General features: G+C 42.4%; 1 protein-coding gene across 1 annotated transcript in view; it reads right to left on the bottom strand.

Annotated features, from left to right (window-relative positions):
• Positions 1–21,205, bottom strand: part of LOC116893795 (ADAMTS-like protein 1) — a 143,789-nt gene that overhangs the window by 121,426 nt on the left and 1,158 nt on the right. The window contains exon 2 of the mRNA XM_032895535.1: positions 20,838–20,967. Coding sequence (XP_032751426.1) covers positions 20,838–20,967 — 130 coding nt within the window. The remainder of the gene's footprint in view (positions 1–20,837; positions 20,968–21,205) is intronic.

Raw genomic sequence — 21,205 nt, forward strand, 5'->3', positions numbered from 1 at the left:
ACTAAGCACAGGGACACCAATGTAGGAGTTAGGGCAAGGACTGAAGGAGCTAAAGGAGTTTGCAGCCCCAGAGAAAGAGCAACAATATCAAACGACCAGACTCCCCAGTGCTCCTAGGGACTAAACCACCAACCAAAAAGTACATATGGGGGGACCCATGGCTCTAGCTGGACATGTAGCAGAGGATGGCCTTATTGGGCATCACTGGGAGGGGAGCCCCTGGGTCCTGTGGAGGCTTGATGACTTAGGGGAATGCTAGGTCACTGAGACAGGAGTGGGTGGACAGGTGGGGGAGCACCCTCATAGAGACAGGGGATGAGGGAGGAGAAAGGGGGTATGTGGAGGGAAAACTGGGAAAGGGGATAACATTTGGAATGTTGATAAATAAAATCACCAATAAAAAATGAAGGAAATAAAAGAATACCCAGTAAGAGGATTTCTGCATGTTCTTATCATGAGGAAACAGTGACTGAAATGATGTGTGATCTCAGTTGTTCTGTATGAGCTGCCTGACCAGGCACACTGTGCCTGAGAGTAGAATCTTATACTGAGCCTTACAAGTACACATGTGCAATTATTAAATGACAATTAGAAATAAAGGTGAGAATTCCCGCCAGCTGCTGTAACTCAGATCTGAGTCTCCTGGTAGCCTAGTAGGTGTAGACATAAAATTCCTTTGACTCTCAGGAGTTTGATATTTTGCTTGGCTTGTCTAGAATTCTAGGTGGAAATTTCTTCTTCCAGAAGTTGCTTTCCTGTGGTCAGAGACACAGAATAGATTTGTGGGATTCATCAACATTATTTGTTGATTAACACAAAGATTTTTGCTTTTATTTCTGTTTTTCCCTTTCTTAATTTCATCTTACTTGACTAGTATTTGTGCGCTGAACTCCCATAGGGAAGGAAGCCTCTTCTTTTTCTAGAATGATCTCCTTCAAGTAAGGGAGCTTTTGCTGAGCTCAGTCACTTCCCAACATACACCTTTCCTTTTTCACCTTTGGACATTTATTTCCAACATCCCCTGCCTAAAAGAGTTCGCCTGTTCCTGTCTGCATGTCCGATTCCAACCCTTCCCTCCCTGTGTTCATTTACATTGCTGTTTTGAGCTAAGTCCAGGCCTCTCTATGATCCGATTCATTCATTTCTTCCCTACTGACCATTCCGAGTAGAGCACAAAGCTCCCAAGATTTGGAATGCAGGGTTTAAGAGGGCACGAAATGATTTCGTTCCATCAAGTCAGGACAGACATCTCTAGATGCACAGTGACTTAGAGGGGGTACTTCTCATGGAAACTCTAGAAATCTAAGTATTATATTCCTTTCATGGTTTAAATTGTGTGCAACCCCCATCTGTATTGAAAAACTCAACCCCTAGCATGACCCACCAGAGTGCGATCTGGTTTTTCAGAGATAATTTTAAATGAGGTCAATAGGACAGACTTTAATTTACAATGGTCTTAAGGATTAAGGATTATGTTGGGTATGAAGATGTACTTGAACAGATAAGAATATGGCCTCACCCTTATATCCAAAATATACAAAGAACTCAAGAAGTTAGACCGCAGGGAGACAAATAACCCTATTAAAAAATGGGGTTCAGAGCTAAACAAAGAATTCACAGCTGAGGAATGCCGAATGGCTGAGAAACACCTAAAGAAATGTTCAACATCTTTAATCATAAGGGAAATGCAAATCAAAACAACCCTGAGATTTCACCTCACACCAGTAAGAATGGCTAAGATCAAAAACTCAGGTGACAGCAAATGCTGGCAAGGATGTGGAGAAAGGGGAACACTCCTCCATTGTTGGTGGGATTGCAGACTGGTACAACCATTCTGGAAATCAGTCTGGAGGTTCCTCAGAAAATTGGACATTGAACTGCCTGAGGATCCAGCTATACCTCTCTTGGGCATATACCCAAAAGATGGCCCAACATATAAAAAAGACACGTGCTCCACTATGTTCATCGCAACCTTATTTATAATAGCCAGAAGCTGGAAAGAATCCAGATGCCCATCAACAGAGGAATGGATACAGAAAATGTGGTACATCTACACAATGGAATATTACTCAGCTATCAAAAACAATGACTTTATGAAATTCGTAGGCAAATGGTTGGAACTGGAAAATATCATCCTGAGTGAGCTAACCCAATCACAGAAAGACATACATGGTATGCACTCATTGATAAGTGGCTATTAGCCCAAATGCTTGAATTACCCTAGATGCCTAGAACAAATGAAACTCAAGACGGATGATCAAAATGTGAATGCTTCACTCCTTCTTTAAAAGGGGAACAAGAATTCCCTCGGCAGGGAAGAGAGAGGCAAAGATTAAAACAGAGACTGAAGGAACACCCATTCAGAGCCTGCCCCACATGTGGCCCATACATATACAGCCACCCAATTAGACAAGATGGATGAAGCAAAAGAAGTGCAGACCGACAGGAGCTGGATGTAGATCGCTCCTGAGAGACACAGCCAGAATACAGCAAATACAGAGGCGAATGCCAGCAGCAAACCACTGAACTGAGAATAGGACCCCCGTTGAAGGAATCAGAGAAAGAACTGGAAGAGCTTGAAGGGGCTCGAGGCCCTATATGTACAACAATGCCAAGCAACCAGAGCTTCCAGGGACTAAGCCACTACCTGAAGACTATACATGGACTGACCCTGGACTCTGACCTCATAGGTAGCAATGAATATCCTAGTAAGAGCACCAGTGGAAGGGGAAGCCCTGGGTCCTGCTAAGACTGAACCCCCAGTGAACTAGACTGTTGGGGGGAGGGCGGCAATGGGGGGAGGGTTGGGAGGGGAACACCCATAAGGAAGGGGGGGAGGGGGGATGTTTGCCCTGAAACCGGGAAAGGGAATAACACTCGAAATGTCTATAAGAAATACTCAAGTTAATAAAAAAAAAAAAAAAAATATGGCCTCACATAGGAGGGGAGACTCGGCTAATCCTCAAGTTTTAGGAAGAGGTACCCAGCTGCCCTCCCTCCCACGACTCCTGGGAGCATGTCCTTCAGCTTCCCCTCAGATTTCTGTCTGGGGAATGGATTGTTCTTAGAGATATCGCCTAGTTGGGTATACAGTTATGGTTGGCCCAGCAAATCAATAAATAGATCAATAACTAGGGTCTCTGGAGTCAGTTCTCATGGGCAGTTTTAATTGCCTATGGTACTGGACACTTACTTACATGCGTAAGTTCTATAAGTGGAGTGCTCGTGACTTTGTGTCAGGATTCAGAGATTTGGTTTTGTCATCTGTTACAAGATTGTGTTACCTCTTTTATCACAGTATATGTTCCAGCCTTGTGGGACTTTAATGATCTCAACCAACTCAGCCAGTCACATGTGCAGTGTGTTTGCAACTATGTAGTCATGGCTGGAAGACTAGTGTTATATATTTCAAGTATTAGGTTGAGTAATTGGAACACAGATACTTAATGGCTTTGAGAGACCATCATAAAGACAGTGGGATATATGTGATAGGTGCTATCCATTTACTTATTCATTTCAGTAGTTTCTATTGAGTACCTTTTGCAGGCTAGCTTCCTTGTAAAGGGGCAGAGTAGTCAATAGAACCAATCTAAACCCTATTCCTGAGGTTCCCAGTCTAGATTATGAAACCACTAAGCATGAGAGCACAGAATATAGGCTTAGGCATCAGGGAGACAAGCCCCGGAAGGGCAAGAGTCAGTGCGTGCTGTGGCGAATCTTGGCATGTAAGTGGTAGCCAGCCAAAGGTGTAAGCAAAGAGAAGTTCAGGTAGAATGAAGTGTAAGAAAGAAGGGGACATTTAGAGAACTGAAAAGTTTAGCTCCCATCTCAGGACTGGAAAAAGCACTGAATAGAAAGTTTCTTATCTCCCCGGGGGATTCTGGTTCTTATTTCTCATTGTCTTCAGTGATGTAGCTGTGAGTATATAAGAGGGATTGGAAAGCAGAGGCCCTTTGGGCCACCAAATCTTTCATAACAAGGATGACTTGAGATCACTGTATCACAAACTCATGGCTGTTGGAACACTCCTGGATAGAATATACCTAATCAATTGAGAGTTCAAATGACCAGGGTCTTTTTCTCCTGGGTATCTCAAAAGATGTTAGCCTCGATATGTTTCCATCAGGACCGTGGGGACAGGATGGCATGGTGCTTCACCACCTCTTTCACACTGACTTATCAGCCCATAAACCTATTTTGTGCAGCATGGCTGTAATTTTCATGTAATTTACATCTTGTTATCTCTGTCTCAGAGTTTGATAGACAAGGGCTCAGAAGCAGTCAGATATTGATGTAGGGGACAATTAATCCAATCGGAGCTGAGATGGACACAATACATACACAGAAGTTAGTTAGACACAGAGACATGTACACATGCAGACATTGACATACACAGACAAGACATACACACAGATGTTAGACACAAATATATCATATACTCAGAGACATACACATAAAGACAAACACACATGGAAACATACATACAGACAGACATATGCACACATTGATGTTATCTTTGGACACACATACATCTACATATACATCACACACATGCACACACACACAAACACACACTTCTCTGGAGGACAGGGTGTTGCTATTCTCATTGACATTGACATTCACAGAAGCACCTGCTCTTTATAGACATGCAGTTTGCTTACTTGAGGATGAAGAAAATGGCTTTCATAAATATTTTTATGTTTGCCACACACAAAAAATACCTAAAATAATTTTTCTAGTTAGGTTCAAAGACCTCTTTATGTAAAATGTGTTTTACTTGTAGACATTTTCTTATCTCAGGACAGTTTATGAGACTGTCTGAAGTCTGAGCAAATAGAAAACTTAGATTAGGATTCATATCGCCTTATTAAATCCCTCATTTGTTTTATTGCTAGGACTAAAACACTATTTTAAAACACACTCAGATCTGATAGAACCATCAAAGCAGCTTAATCTCATTTACCAAGGAGGAGGCCCATGAGCCTGATGTCAACACACTGCACTGGCCCAAATCCTGGATCACAATATGCTGGTGCTGGACTCTGCTTCCATTATGGTTTACAATGTTGGGCATGTTGCTCTATTTGAATGTCATGCTAACTTCCAGTATCTACTAGGTACTGCTGCATGTCATGTGTGTTAACTCATGTTCTATGGCCTCTGGTGTAGCTATGTGCTATTTCATATTGGGGCAATTGAAGTAACTTTGAAAGATCCCATAGTTAGTAAGAGTGCAAGAGCTAGTCCTGTACTCGGTCTAGAGTTTTAACTTGTGTTCCCTTGTCAGCCTCTGGCTTGTTCAGGGAACAGAAGCAAAGCAGCTAAAGGCAGCTGCCATTGTTATTCTTGTGATCATTGTTGCTATCACATTTTTTCATGCACAAGACAGAGCAATAGGTCTTTTGCTTATTTTTAGAATTACAACCTTTAAAATAACTACTCTAATTTTGTTTTTTAAGTGTTTGACTTCACCCAGCCCAATATTCCCCAGGTCACAGGGAATATTACATACTTTTCCAGCTAGGAAACCAGGGAGAGATGGGCACTCTGAGAGCTGAATTCCGAATACTGGTGGAATCCATATGGCTTGGGGGAAAACCATGGAGAATGCTTTACTTCATGCAAGATGGAGGTCAAGTCAACTTTACTTATAAGACATTACTAGGAAAATGATCCCCAAACTCTGAGAATGTGGTCAGTTTTAAATTTCCTCTTTTTTTATTTCTCATTTTACTCATTATCTTCTACTCTCCATTCCAAACAATCAAGAGCCATCCCTGATATGGACTCCGGGTGCTCCCGAGTGTGAAAATCTGTACTGGAGTCAGCTGGTCTCCACGTAGCTCCACATATCATACTCAGTGGCTGCTGTTGAAAACTGAGCCACAGGGAATAAGAAACAGCAGAAAGGTAAGAAACTCTTTTCTTCTAGTGAAGAATATTATGTCTACCTGTGGCTATGCAGGGTGTCAGGTCACCTGTCACTTTAGTTAACGTCTTAGTGTGTCCTCAGTGACTAGGGCCTCTTATATACAGCCTGTCCCCGGAAAGCCAGAGGCTCACCTGAAAATCTTCACACACATTAATTAATGAGCCTTTGTACCTACCGTAAAGTGGGTGTTATTTAATCTTTACCTTGTGGATAAGGAAGTGAGGACACCGAGAGACTAAAACTTTCTTCAGGGATATGTTGAAAGAGCGACAGAACCAGGGTTTGAGTTGAGGATGTGGCTCTCGGACTATACTCTGACCCACCACAGAAGCTTCGGAATCTACCTATAAGCTCCAAGTTCAAGATTGGTAATTGCTTTCAGACTTTCGGATTCGCAGAACAGCCAGTGTCTACTTGGGCGAGTCATTTGAGAATTGGACCAAGTTACACTGAGAGTCTATAACCCAAGGCTCTGAGGGGAAACTCATTGGTCAAAAATTCAAGACAAGATTATTGGCCACATTTCTTGTAGATCTTGTACAGAAGTTGTAGATAGTGAAACCCTATCACTGTTTAGTGTTGAAGTGATAGGATATAGTGAGAATTTAATTACCACTAAATTCTTTACATGGCCATCGTTCTTCAATCACCATGAAGGGACCCCAGTCCCAGAAACTGGTGTGCAGCATTGTGACACACAACAAATGTGGGTCTCCATATTTGTTATCTAGTTTGTGCAGCAATGCACCATCACCATTATCCTGCATGAGGCATAAGACCTGAGGCGATGGGCACAGGACCTGAAGGCAGGGGACATAGACTTTGGAAAGAAAGTGTCTACAATAGCGTTTTCAAGTAGTGCATGTGTTTTGTGAGCAAATGAGTACACTTAATATTTAGGAAATACATCCTTTGCAGACACTACTCTGGTCATAGCCTAGGGCTTGGGGGTGTGTGTTCCCAAATGTTTTACCTTATGTGGCAGAGTAGCAATTATGCATGGATATTTGGATGACCTTTATTTATAGTTTATTTACTATGAGGAAATATGGAAAGGGATTTTATAGTGCAGACAGCATTATAAAATTCAGAATGCCTACTGCTGTAGCCAGACATTATCACCGTGAATACCAGACTTCAGCTTGCTACCTTCCCCTATGTCAGGAGTACAATCCACGGAACCGCTTTCTACTGTTTGATTTGCAGCTGCAGCCAGACTATGGATGGTAGTTTTCGCCAATTTTATCTTGCAGAACTACCGTCCTGGAGATGGTGACTGAACAAGGGTGAGCTGGAAAACAGTACCTACTCTTCCAAATCAAGGCGGGGTCAAGCCAACCCACATGTGGTTTTGCTTCCCTCCACCACGGGTCAGTTACCTCGTCAGCCTCCATCCATTTAGAGGAGAAAAGTGTAAGACAGTGCATTTTCACACAGACACTTCTAGGTGTGCCTGGGATGTGCCTTCAAATCCGTGTAAATGTCTGGCAGGTGACAAAGGAAAGAGGAGTGAGGAGCCTTTCTGGTCTCCAAGCTGTCAGCTTACTGTCTCATTCCCCCAATTGCAAACAAATGGACTCCCATTTCAGAAAGCTGCAGAACATTGAACTTGACAGTGGGGTGCATCTTCTGAGCTGGTCTGGTTCTTCATCAGCCCCTCCCCACAGTATAGTTCCAGCGTCTTTTTAGTTTTTCTCGCAGAGGAGAGCATTGATAAATGGCATCTGTCTAAGTGGTGGTTTGTATTTTTTTTAAACCTACAAATACCTTGCTTATAACGGTTTCCTTCTGTGACTTTATCCCAAAGCTTGATGACATTTAAAGCCGTATGCGCTTTGGGATCCTGTGATTTTCCAGGTTTGCTAAGTTAGAGAAAGAGTTGAGGCAGGAAAAATGTGGTAGGTGGTTGAGGAGTAGGAGGGGTCTGTTGCCCATAGAGATCATTTTTTTAAATTGAGGGGCGATTTCTCAAATTAGTGCATTTATGAAACAAACAAACTTCATTTGTTTTTTGGTTATTAAAAACTTCCATTTGGTTTCCTGAAGTGCATCCAGGGCACATTCAGGAATCATCTGCAGGCTTCTTCCATGTGTCCCTCTGCACCATTTAAGTAGAAACTGTGTGGTGGTTTTCTCTTTTCCTTCCTCCTTTTCCTTCCTTCCTTCCTTCCTTCCTTCCTTCCTTCCTTCCTTCCTTCCTTCCTTCCTTCCTTCCTTCCTTCCTTTCTTTCTTTCTTTCTTTCTTTCTTTCTTTCTTTCTTTCTTTCTTTCTTTTGCCAAGGCATGACTTTTCTGACCCTTTGATTTTTTTAAACATCCTAAAGGTTGACTTCTAAACAAATACGTCCATGACACTGCGCCCCCACCCCCTGTGTTAGGTAAAGCTTCCAGTGACACTCGCACTATAATCAGTCTTGGAAGATGGATCAGACAGAGGGGGCCTGAAAACCAACCTTCTGAAATACCTCATGTGGCAAGGGATGAAGGGATGGCTCAAAGAGACTAGAGAACAATAGTTCTGTTCCTTGCACAACCCTAAGCTTCACAGAGCTGAGAGAACTTTGCCAAACGTTCTTAGCCCAAGAGCTCATGATCCCCGACTTTTCAGCTGAGGATGATGGCTCGTAAGGGATTGGATGAGCCAAGCTGACCTGGCGTTATCTACAGTTTCCCACAGTCCCCCCATGGTGTGACGAAAATGGAATGCTTTATATGCAAAGTCCATCTCTTACCTTCTGCATAATAGAGCTGGTTAAAGCAACAGACCACCCAGGGGACTTCATGGAAGGACAGAAGTCATAGGCGGATGGCAGCCATGGGGACAGAGGTCCTGGAGAACTTCAGTAGACTGATTAGATCTACTCTCACCAGTTGCTATAATTTCTGTTACAGCAACAATTTCTGTGTCATCTCCCTAGTTATTAAGCACAACGATAGGGAGACTTATACAGGAGAATCAAACAATTTAAGGCTTATGCGGGAACGTGAAAGGGCACATGGCCATGTACAAACCATCCTGAAGGTGTTGGAAAAGTCTATTTCAAGATTCTCAGGGAGTATCGATGAGTATGCTAATAGTACGTTTGGTCGGAATTTTTAGCCTCTTTTCCATCTGTAGCAATAGGATAATTCTGGGTGATTCCTTCCTTAAGCTAAGTTAGAAGACGTTTGTTCGGCTCCGATCTGCTCATCTTCCACCCATGGCACTTACACCTTGCATGGTGCTGGAGTGACCGGTCTGTGTACTGGTCTCCCAGTGTAGTTTTAGTGCCTGTCCCAGTATCTATGTTTCAGACTAATTTTTTTTTTTCATCTAGAGCCAATAGCAGAGCAAGAATTTAAAAACAAAAGTTCACTGAACTAAGCTGGATTTTCCTTTAGTCAGCAGAAAATTGCTACCCTCCAAGGGCTAGAGTTAATTGGGGGATACTTTTGGATCAGACATTCTCAAGAGCTGCAATTTTGTGAAGTCCACAAAAATTGCCTACTTCCTCTAAATAGGGACCGCTCCTTATAGAGATATATAAACCTGCCTCCCATGAAATACCAATTTAATACCTGTTAACTTAATACATGCTAGGCACCGCACTGAGCACTTAAGGTCCATATCCTCACAACGGCCCTTTTGAGGTTAAAGAGGAAGAAAATGAGTCCAGAAGTTTCACAGGCTCTCTGCAGCCACACAGCTGGCAAATTCATATGCACTGAACCTTAACCCTAATATATGCAAGTCCATGTTCTCTAGACTGGAATAAGCTTGAGGTGAGAAATGCACATCATAGCTTGTTTATCAGATTAAGTACGTTTGCATTATTATTATTATTATTATTATTATTATTAATTGAATTTAACTGAATGCATGAGGAGGGAGGGTAAAAAAATGGAATAATGTGCTTTGTAGATAGGTAGAAAAGAGCCAGCTAGGAATCTGGATAGTTAGGGGCAAGTGGCTGGCAATAAGCCTCTAGGGGAGGGAGGAAGGAGGTACAGGCAAACTGTTAGAAAGAATGGCACAGAGGAGGAGGCAGGGTCTCAGTTTTTCAAAGAGGAAAGTGTGTGTGTGTGTGTATGTGTGTGTTTGTATGTGTGTGTGTGGATACACATGCTCAGGAGGTGATAATACTTGATTACATTAGCGGACATCAGTTCAGCCCAAACTGGGGCAATGGTTGTAACAGCAGAGCAAAACTTCAAAGCGCCAAGACAGTCCACAGCATCTTCCAGATTTGCAAGCATAGGCTGCATCTTTCTCCGTGACTCAGGATTTCTTCCTTCTTTCTCTTTTTTTAAGGGAAAGGAGCTCTATGCTTAATGAGTCAGCACTGGGTTTTAGAGGATTCACTTAGGTCTACTTGAGCTCCTTTTACACGCTTCATTTCCTAAGGGTTTGGCTTCGCCCTGAGAAGTGCTGGCTCGGCTGAAGCTTTGACTCTATCCCATTCAGCGCAAGCCCTCTCCAGGAGCTGCGCTCCATCCGTCCTTGTAACTAGAAGCTCGAGATGAAGAAAGTAAACCTTGTGACTTGCTTGTGATCTTTACTGGGTTATGGGCTACAGGCAACTAATATTGATACTTTTCCCAGAGTAATTCCTGGGCCTACATGGATTGTCTGAAACAGGGGAGTGATGGATAGGTCTATATCTATCATAAATAAAGGGAAGGACTGACCCCCAAGCTCAGTCCTTTATTTTTTCTTCTCTCATACATCATATCCTGACCACAGTTTTCTCTCCCTCCAATCCTCCTATGCCCTGAGCCAAATCTGGACCTGCCATTTGGGGGTTATACGTCTCTCTAAAGCAGTGGTTGTCAGCGTATGGTCCTCAACCCCCTTAGGGCTCTCATATCAGATATTCAGTATATCAGATATTTACATTACAAGTCATAATAGCAAAATTACAGTTATGAAGTAGCAGTGAAATACTTTCATGGCTGGCCATCACCACAGCATGTAGAACTGTATTAAAGGGTCTCAGCGTTAGGAAGGCTGAGAACCACTGCTCTAAAGACTTATTTAGCTCTAAGGCAGGACAAGAATAGGATCATCATAAACTTACAGAGAAATTGTGTACTATAGCACATATTAAGAGACTGGCACCACACCTGATACGGGGGCTTTATGAGCACCATTGGCTCATGTATTCAGCACTCATCTCATAGCTGGTAGCAGTGTTTGCAGAGGGTATAGAACATTTAGGAGGTGCCACCACAGTGGAGGAATTACATCACTGGCAGTGGGCTGTAAGGCTAATATGCTCACCGTACTTCCTGTTTTCCCTCTGTTCTTCCTGTGTTGTGAATAAAGGTGCGATCAGGCAGTTTCCTGCTGGCAGAAATGCTTTCTCTGCTTTTATGGTCTTTAGCTCTCTGGAACCATAAACCAAAGCAAGCTCTTTAAGCAGTTGCTTTAGGTCATGGTAATTTCATCACAGACACAAAGAGTGACTAAAACACCATGTCTGATATATTGATTGCGCCAAGCAGATGTAGGCATTAGAAAACTGTATCTGACTCAAAGGTAGGCTCAGGCTATTGGTTATGCCACAGTTGGATTTTCCTTGTTCCCCTGCTCTACATTGTTTTCTTTTTCTTTCTACCTTCCTTATTCACTCCCATATGTGTTTGTGGAGACAACCAGCTAGGAATACCACAGTTAATACAAACCTCATTTTGTTCTGACTTATCTCAGGATTCTCTGTCCTGACAGAGAGCATTACTCATTTTCTGCTGTCATCTTACTTGCCAAAGGACTCCCTGCCCCCTTTGTTGTAGTTCCTAAGATATTACTATGTTCAGGGCTTCTGGTGGTTTGATTTGAGTAAGAATGGCTCCTGAAGTAGGTTTATGTATATGAATGTTTAGTCATGAGGGAGTGGAACTCTTTGATAGGATTAGAAGGATTAGAAGGTGTGGTCTTGGTGGAGGAAGTGCATCACTGAGGGCAGGCTTTGAGGTTTCAAAAGCCCACACAAGGCTCTCTGTCTCTCTGTCTCTGTCTCTGTCTCTGTCTTTGTCTCTGTCTCTCTCTCTCTGTCTTTGTCTCCTTTTCTTTTTCTCTATCTATCTTTCTATCTGTCTCTGTCTCTCCTTTTCTTTGTCTTTGTCTGCTCCCCTTTCTCTCTCTCTCTCTCTCTCTCTCTCTCTCTCTCTCTCTCTCTCTACCTGTGGATCGGAATGTAGCTCTCATTTATTGCTCCATGATAAGAATGAACTAACCCTCTGAAACTGTAAGCAATCTCCCAATAAAATGCCCCCCCCCTCCATTTTTAAAAGAGTTGCCTTGGTCCTGTTGTCTCTTTACAGCAATAGAACAGTGCCTAAGTCAGGGATACTGAAATCTCTGTGTTCATTGTTCCCATTTCTTCGTCCCATTAAGGTGTTTAAAATACACATTATCAGCTTAAGTAACAATGTCAAATGTATTGTCCCAAAAGGTTCCATCTTCTGAAGAACTTGTAGACACTATGGAGACCTGCTTCCTTTTCAAGTATGGCCACCTTTTTCTATTCAGGACAAACACTGTGGTGGTTTGAATAAGAATGGGCCCCATAGGCTATGGGATATTCTATTCATAGGTTCTCTTAACTTTGCTCCTATCATTACTTGGTTAAGACATTTTTGGGAAAACTACAATGAGTAGGAAAGAAGCACAAAGTCTTAGACCATAGCTTAGGGGTTGGGAAGAAGTTCCTTGTTTCCTGACTGCTGTAGAGGTCAGTGGAGAGCTTCATTGGCTTATCCTTACAATGCCCCCACCCCTGTTGTCAGAATAATTGTCTTTGACAGGTAGGTCATGAGGAAAATAACAGCCACAGTGTTTGTTTGAACCTAAAGTCCCAGCCATCCTTTTTTTTTTTTTTTTTTTTCTCGTTTTAAGGAATCTTCCCTTTTCTGATGCAGATATTTAGCATTGCCAAGTCTCTTCTTAGCCACTGTTTCATTGTTGTAAAGAGACACTATGATCAAGACAACTCTTGTAAAAGAAAGCATTTAATTGGTCCTTAAGTTTCAATATTGTTACAGTTTCAAATAGTGTCCAAAAACCTTGGGAAATCTTTGACTGCCATTAACTCTGGGACTTTTGAAATCGATGGTAGGGAAAGCCAAAAATGCCTTCCTTTTCAAGGTGCCAGTTCAGTTCTGTTAACTGATTTGTAAGTAGTAAGATTTCTGATCTATAAAACTCCCAATGTTTCATCATTACATCAGGGTTTAAAATATTTGCATCTGAGGTTAACTCAGTTGTACTGAGCATGCATGGTATGATTGGGGCCCCCGATAGAACTGAAGCTCCAAAGGAAAACAAAACAAAACCTCAAACAAACGAAGAAATAGTCACAAAAGAAAGGCCCTGACCAGCTCTAAGAACTGGCATTCCCAGCTTCAGAGAACACAGCAGGTTTTGTCCATGACTGTGACCACAGCACAATGCCTGGCACAGGAAACAGTCAATTAAGTACTTATTCAATGGAGGTTGAACAAAGAGAAATTCCGATTATCTCTAAGGGCGTCATGAACTTCTAAGTGGAGGGATGTGAGGTGTTTTATATTCTTTGCTCGCATACAAATGTAATTAAGGTACTGTGAAAACATTTACCATTTCAGTCTCTAGCTGTCCTCAGGGCCTGAATGCCAGACCGAAGTGCCTCTTATGAAAGGTGAAATGGCATTCTCAGTACGTGTTATGGTTCTTTATCAAGGAAGTCAGTTCCTTTTTTGTGCAGAGATGTTTCTCTGTGTTAAATGTGATTCCAGGTGGTTTTTTTCTCTCTTCTTCTAATAGAACCCATGCATATTTTCTTTCTTATTTGCAAAACTTTGATTCTGTAGGAAATATAACCCTTATCTTCGAAGGATCTCAGGATGCTAGTGCTGGGAGTGATCAAGTGACATTAGCTAGCTTGATCTTGACTTCCTCTGTGATTCCCTTACCTGTGGCGCCATTATCCTGTCAGGCTGACAGGCTCAGTAGCACAAAATGCTGGCATTTGCACTGCTTTTTGTCAATGAAAATATTACACAGACTGTACCATCTCTGATTCTACATGAGAAACAATTGCGATACATAGGTGGTAATAAAAGCTAGCCATCACTGTTTTATTGTCTTGGGTGGTCAGTATGGGACTTCTTTATCCAAGCAAGACTGGCCTTTTTATGACCCTGTTTAAGCTTCTCCATTGAGCTCCACTTACTGTAGGAAATACAGCCCAAGCACCTTCAGGACCCTAGGCCTCCATGGGTGTGGCCCCTGCCTGTTCTTTATGGCACCTACTTCTTGTCCTTTCCTTTGGGCTGAAACATGTTCTCTTTCCTTCCCCTGGATGGATTCCACCTTTGCTTCTTCATTCAGCCTGGGCTCTACCTCCTGGAGAAATAAGCCGCCTTGAGGCCTCAAGTTCCCTCTGAACCATTGGTGTTTTGAGGTCTTCCCTTAACAGGTGACATCTTCAAGAAGGGGTTTTGTGTTCTGTTCATTCTGATGACTGGTACCTGAAGCCTGCTGGGCATGAAGATGCCTGCCTGTTTCATTTTTACTGTTTCAGAATTTAAATGTAAATGACCTCCCTGCTTTAGCTTTGGGGCAGAAACTTAACAGCGGTTGATGGTCTGTATAAAGGCTTCATGGAGTTTAGGCCGGGTTTTGTGGTCTAATGATTTAGGTGTTAAGAAACCAGAAAAGACTTCCTTCTTCAGACTGGATGGATAGGTTTCCCCAAAGCTGTTGTTTGTACCCTTTTTAGAATGAATCATCTACTCTTTCAGGTGACATGTTTAGAAGGTACATTTTGTTGTTTTATTTTCTCTCTAGCTCCGCGAAATTGAAATCTAGGCATACAAAGTAATTTTAGCCTCCCTACAATGCTATTTTTACTTTTGTTGACATCAAAATGTCACTGAAACAGTTCTAACATTCCTGGTGAAGAAGCAGCCCAGGCTCACTAACCAATGAGTCTAACAATTAAGAAGCATGGCGCTCTGTTGTAATCTACCCATCAGTAGGAGAAAGGGAAAATGTGGAAGATACACCAGGGTATGCCAGAGAAGACATGGTAGTAAGAGTTATTATTCCAAAGACATCTGAACATGGCCTCCGAATCTGGACTTAATGTCTGCGGATGCTGGGGAGCTTTGGTGTGCTTTTGCTTTATGAATTTAAATGTTGGTGTGGACAGAGCTGAAAAGCAGCAGCATATGGAAGCTTTAGGGGCCAGCAGAAGACAAACCAATTTGTAGAGAGCATGTTGAAATAGCAGCCCTTAAAACAGGACCAGGGTGCCTGCGATGCTTTGAAAGCGTCATCAACTCAATGAAAACATGGCTGTCTTAAAAGGCGACACCTTTCGCTCTGGCCATTTTAAGTGAATATAAAAGAAAAGTTGAAGTTGGAAATCGCGTGCTGTCAGTGTGCATGGGTCTTGTTAGTGCACAATAAACTGGGTGTTCTGGTCTGCCTTTAAAGAGGGGACTCTGTGACCCCAGCATTCCCTGTAAATAAGGATTCTCAGCTTCTTTTATTCTTGTTGCTTCTCAGAAGGGTCCTAGGACTGAGCAAAGAGATTAGGGCTAGCACAGGGGGTAGAGAGAAGACAGGGAAGAGACTAAATACCATTCCTGGAATTAGGAGCTCCCCCTCCACTGTTTATCTCCCCGGCACCACTCAGCTGTTCTCTGTTGCACAGAAATAAAAGTTTAGTTTAAGAAGTATGTTAGAACAAAGCTGCAGAAATTGCCTGGAATTTCCTTCATTTTCAGCCATCTGGCTTTCATTGCTGACTCTGTTCCCCTCCTCCACATACACTTACCAAATCTTTTCAACACACACTGGCCGAGCTATCAAATGCTTATAATTAATAACAGTCATACATTTTTTTTTAAAAAGTAGTGCTTTCTGGTTTTCTTTGGCTGCTCATGTCACTGCTCTTATAAACCAGGGAGATAGTAACTTATTTATTAAGACTTAGCTCAAACCTAATCGAATTTAAGTCTTGAATTTAAAAATATCATGCTCTCATGGAAATTATGACTATTGTTTCTCGGCAAAACTAAAAGATAACTACACATTTCTCCGAGTGACGATTGTGATTTTGATTTTGATTTCTCTTCATTTTTAATTTTTGAGGCAGACTTAGGTGCTCAGATAACTCAGGCAGGCCTGGAATCCACGATCCTTCTGATTCGATATCTGAGTTCTTGGATTTTAGGCTTGTGTCTTTATACCTGGCAGTGTGTGTGAGTGTGTGTGTGTGTGTGTGTGTGTGTGTGTGTGTGTGTGTGTGTGTGTAGTAGGGGTACAGGGTATTGAAACCAGAGCCTTATGTATGCGAGTCAAACACCCTGACACTGAGTTACACCCCAGCACAGATCCCGTCACTGTTGTTGTTATTGCAGAGTATCACCCTGTAGCCTATGCTGGCCTGGAACTCACTATATAGCCCAGGCCTACCACAACTCCATGGCAATCCGCTTGCCTTGGTCCCTTACGTACTGAAGCTGTAGTTGTGACTCACTATACCCAGCATTCTAAAATGTTATTCCATTCTAACTAAGAAAATGAAGATCTTAAGACGTGTATAGCCTTTCAAAGGTCAGTGACAAGTGGTCAAAGAGACTTGGGCCACACGACGCATCTATTTGCTTGTCCTTCTGAGTGTCTCAGGGATGAGAACGCTTCATAGTGGGCGGTACTAAGTGAAAACTTGAACCTTCTGAGCAGTAAATGCAGTAAGATCTTGTTTACAAATGTCAGAGCCTTGTGTATTTGTGTAGTTCACAAACGTATATAGATCCATGGAAAGTAGTCTTGAATATACTGGGCAAGAAAGGGTGGGCAAAGTGACCAAGCAGGTAAAAGGTGGGGGATTACTTTTCTGCCCAGATTACCACTGCTGTGGTTGAGGGGTTAAAAAAAAAAACTTTTGTTTTAAGAATTTTGTGCCTGAATACACTGTAATTACATCATTTCTACCCTTCTTTCCCCTTCTAGTTCTTCTCATGTCCCCTCACCCAATCCTGAATTCATGATCTCTTCTATAATTATTATTGTTAGATTGTTTTACACACACACAGACACACACACACACACACACACACACACACACACACACACACACGTATGCGCACATGATCTACTGGGCCTAGTTAGCGTTGTCTGGATGTACATGTGTTTAGAACTGACCACTTAGGATTGGAAAACCTATCCGGGGTTTCTATCTAGAGAAAACTGATTCTCTTTCCCTCAGCATCTATTGATTACCTCTAGTTCCTCACCCAGGGGTAAGGCCTTACAAACTGTTCCCCCATACATAATGGCATGTTAATTGGTATGGTTATGTGCAGGGCAGGTTATGTGCAGGCAACTATACCATTGAGAGTTCATGACTACAGCATCCCTGACATGCATCAAAGCGTCAAAGACGTTAGCTCACAGCAGCCATTTTGATTCTCTGGCTTCCCCATCTTTTTACCTTCTCTTCCTTGCTATTCCCTTGAGTTTTAAAGGATAGTTCTCTTCATGAGCTACTTACATTATTAGAACACCCAGAATGTTTTGCTTTTTAATAAATTGGGTACAGAAACTGACATCTTTCCCCACAATGGCTCTTGGCTTCTTTTTAAAATCTTCTCCGATCCAACCTCACTCACTGATGGCACAATGGGGAAGATGATATAACTTCTGAGACTCAAATTGCTTAGTGTTAAACATGCACAAAAATGTCCTTCTCTATGAAAATAACTCCTTTCCTATCAACTTTGAAGAAAGTTGTCACTGATGGCTTATAAGCAAGACTGCATCCAATGTTTTATGGCCAATTTTAGGCAAGGTTGAAAAGAAATATATATATTTCCTCCACAGACTGATCCCTGCCCTCCCAGAAGCAACCTTTCCATTGGCCATTGCCAACAACCACCTCTTTGTCCCTGTGCCTTCCATCAGTGCCTACCTTGTATCCTTTACTTTAAGTATACTTTTCTGTATACATTTATGATAACATAAATGCTATAATCATATTTATATTTCAATTTGACAATTAAGGCCTTGTGTTTATGAAAAGGAACCTAATAGTGTCATTTCAAACATCACCTGGAAGATGGAGAAGAGGGCTAAAGAGGATCGAAATAGCTGTGATACCTTTGGGCTCTCATTCACAGAATGGTCTAACCCTTGCAAATTACAAACATGGCCTCCAGGTGAGCAATCACCTGCCACCTGTTGGTTCCTAGATCATAGATATCAAGAGAGAAGGATCAAAACATAAAACCAAGAGCAAGGACTTTAAAATCTAGCCCCTTCAATAGAAACTACTGTCTTATCAAAGCTATTTAAAGAGGATAAACATTGTATACATGCACACATATGTACTCAGAAATATTCATAAAAGCTAGAAAAGGTCCTTCCAGTCTGGAATGTGCCTCTCCTGCTGTGAGTGACCAGGCCTGAAAGCTGTACGTGGGAGCAATGGCAAGTCAGACATGTGCTTCTGATACAAACTCAGTTTCACACGGAAGAAACCAGAAGGACCTCATGTGGGTCTCAGAAGCTGCTCCAGAAAGCCAGAGGCCTTTGGTGCACTGAATGCTATAGCATTGGTCCCTGCATAGGTGAGACTGTAGTTTCCTCACTGGCAATCATGAGCATTGATAACTCCCCAAGGAGGGCAGCATATCTTAGTCCCAAGTCTCTTCACAGACAAAAAAGTGAAGACTTGAAGCATTTCTGTATGTTGCATAGGAATGCTGAGGTTTTCTTTTTTCAAAAAAGCACGTGGATTTCAGTGAAGACCAAGAGCATAAAAGGCTATGTAGGAAGATTAGACCCACCATAGGGTACAACAAAACACACAGGGAACACAGAAGCTTGCTGAAGAATGATGAACTGAAGATCATAATGACCTCTGACTGGACTGAGGTTGTAGAGAAGTGCATATGGCTACATCTCTACCAAACAAAATGTGTATCCAAGGGGATCAGGAAGAGAGGGCTGCTCTGAAGGTATCCCAAATAGTCTACAGGAGAATCAGTTAAAAAAGAGCAAGGTAAATTAATCTTATCTAAATTAATCTTAGCCCTTTGAGAATGAGAAAACATACTTGTGTATGTTTTTAATAACAACAACAACAACAATAATAATAATAATAATAATTTTCTGATCAGAGAAAGAATGGATTCAGTAGACACACATGCCAGCAACTTTCTTCCAATCCAAGTACTGACTCCTTGGCCTTGCCTTAGCTCATCGTAGCAGTGGAATGTGCTAAAAAGACACGTCTTATTTCCTAATGATGGCAAAGGAGCAGGATATAAAGGACAGCAGTTGACCACCCAGAAGAGCTGATAGTTGTATGAGGCTTCTGCCTATGGGATAATGAATAATTGCTGGATATTTGCATGGGACATGGCAACCTTGTGTTGACTTGTCCAGTAATTTCATTCATGGGGAAACAGAGAGAACAGTTAACTTGCTAAGGCTACATAGCTAGATGGTGACAGATAGGATGAGACCCAACCCTGTTGACCATCTAGCCAAGTGCCTAGAGCACCTTCTTTTAATATGGGAGACTCCTCTACTTATTACACAGCTCTATGTAATAAGTAGAGGAATTTGTATTCTTTTCTAATCAACAAAAGTCATAGGGTCGCACACTCAGACAGTGGAGAGTTTGAAATAGTTGGCCCAGGGACACATGCAGATAGCAGCCATGCTACAAACTTGCTTGGGATTTAACACACTGGATCTAGCTTCTCTTTGTCTGCTTCTCTCTGCCTAGCTCTTGACTCTGTTTTCCTGGCTGTTGTTCTGATGGGTGGGGTACTGTTCTAGGCAAGTGGCTGGCTTTGGAGGATGTGGCACAGCTGGCCAATGTCACTTCTATATTTGAAGGGGAAAGTTCAGTTTTGGCATTCAGATCAATACATGGAACAACTATGGGGACCAGAAAATCACCATGGAGCTGTGTCATGTGATTGGAGAAGGCTGCGAATCTGTTTCTTTCAAGTCCAAAAAAGTAAGGAATCTACTGGAGCTGGCTGAGAAAGAAGACAGTTGGCACTGTACACTTACCAGCAAGCTACTGTTAGCACCTGAAAACAGTATAGTGACTCATATTTTGCAGAGAAATGAGAATTATTCAGAAGCAAGATTCCTTTCATATCTAGGACATGACCTTATCCAATACCATCCCTCAATGCATCTGTAGATTTGCAAGTCTGGCTTTAGTTCCTCAAACATATCTCATCCAAACCAGAATCATAGAGGGGATTTGCTCCAAAAAATAGTATCTAAAAGGCAAATTTCCTGAGACACCATAAAATCATGTGGACCAAAGCAGTGATTGGATTGGTTAGCAAAGACTCAAGGTTGGGCGATAATGAGACACAGGCAAGGCTCAACAATGAAATGCTCTAATTGATTTTACGCATGTGGAATGATACACACCCGCCCCCAAGCATGCTATAGTGAATCTGTATTCTGTGTGCACACAGATTTCACAGTGGGTCAATTATACCACCCAGATGCTTCAGTACCATATACTCTGTGATTTGAAAGCCAGTTTATTACTATGGTTCAAGGCTTTGGGATAGGGGCTAAAATGTAGCATAGAGCATGAAGTCTGTGGTCAGTTCATTTTCACTTTAAGGGAAAGCAGCAGAATGCTACATGCATATAACATCCATGCTGTACATTTGCTCAGTGCATGGAGCCTCTGGACTATATGACCATTGATTGGGATAGAATTCCAGGGCCCTGCTTTCAATTAAATTTAAGTGGATTTGACTAGAAGTTTGAACTGACGCTAATTGGTTTTCAAAACACTGGGTAACAATAAGCATTCCTCTGTTACCCATAGAGAGATGCACCCAGTTCAGCATATGCTCCTGGTTGGCAGGGCAGCAATACATCCCTTACCTTGCTGGGCAGGGATCCAAGTTACAGGATTTCAGGAGCTGTGGGGGCCGTCGGCTGGTCACACACAGGTTCTCATCAGCGAGCTCCCGGGTCTGTTTGTTCAGGCAGCTCACCACAGCCTCCTGGACACCTGTGTACAAATCACACTGTCAGGCCAGAGTGCAGACTGGGTGTGTGTTGGGGTGATGAAGTGTAGACAGGCAGCTGGTGGGAGGTCTCTGATCGGTGGGACTCTCACTCCACATTAGAGGCTACAGTTTGAAGCACAGCGCTGCCATTCTTGTTAAGCATCACTTGATCTAGGGCTGGGAGTATAGATCAGTGGTTAGGTGATTGCTCAGTCTGAACAAAAGCCCTGGGTTTGTACT

The sequence above is a fragment of the Rattus rattus genome, chromosome 1 (genome assembly GCF_011064425.1).
Source record: "Rattus rattus isolate New Zealand chromosome 1, Rrattus_CSIRO_v1, whole genome shotgun sequence".
Taxonomy (NCBI): domain Eukaryota; kingdom Metazoa; phylum Chordata; class Mammalia; order Rodentia; family Muridae; genus Rattus; species Rattus rattus.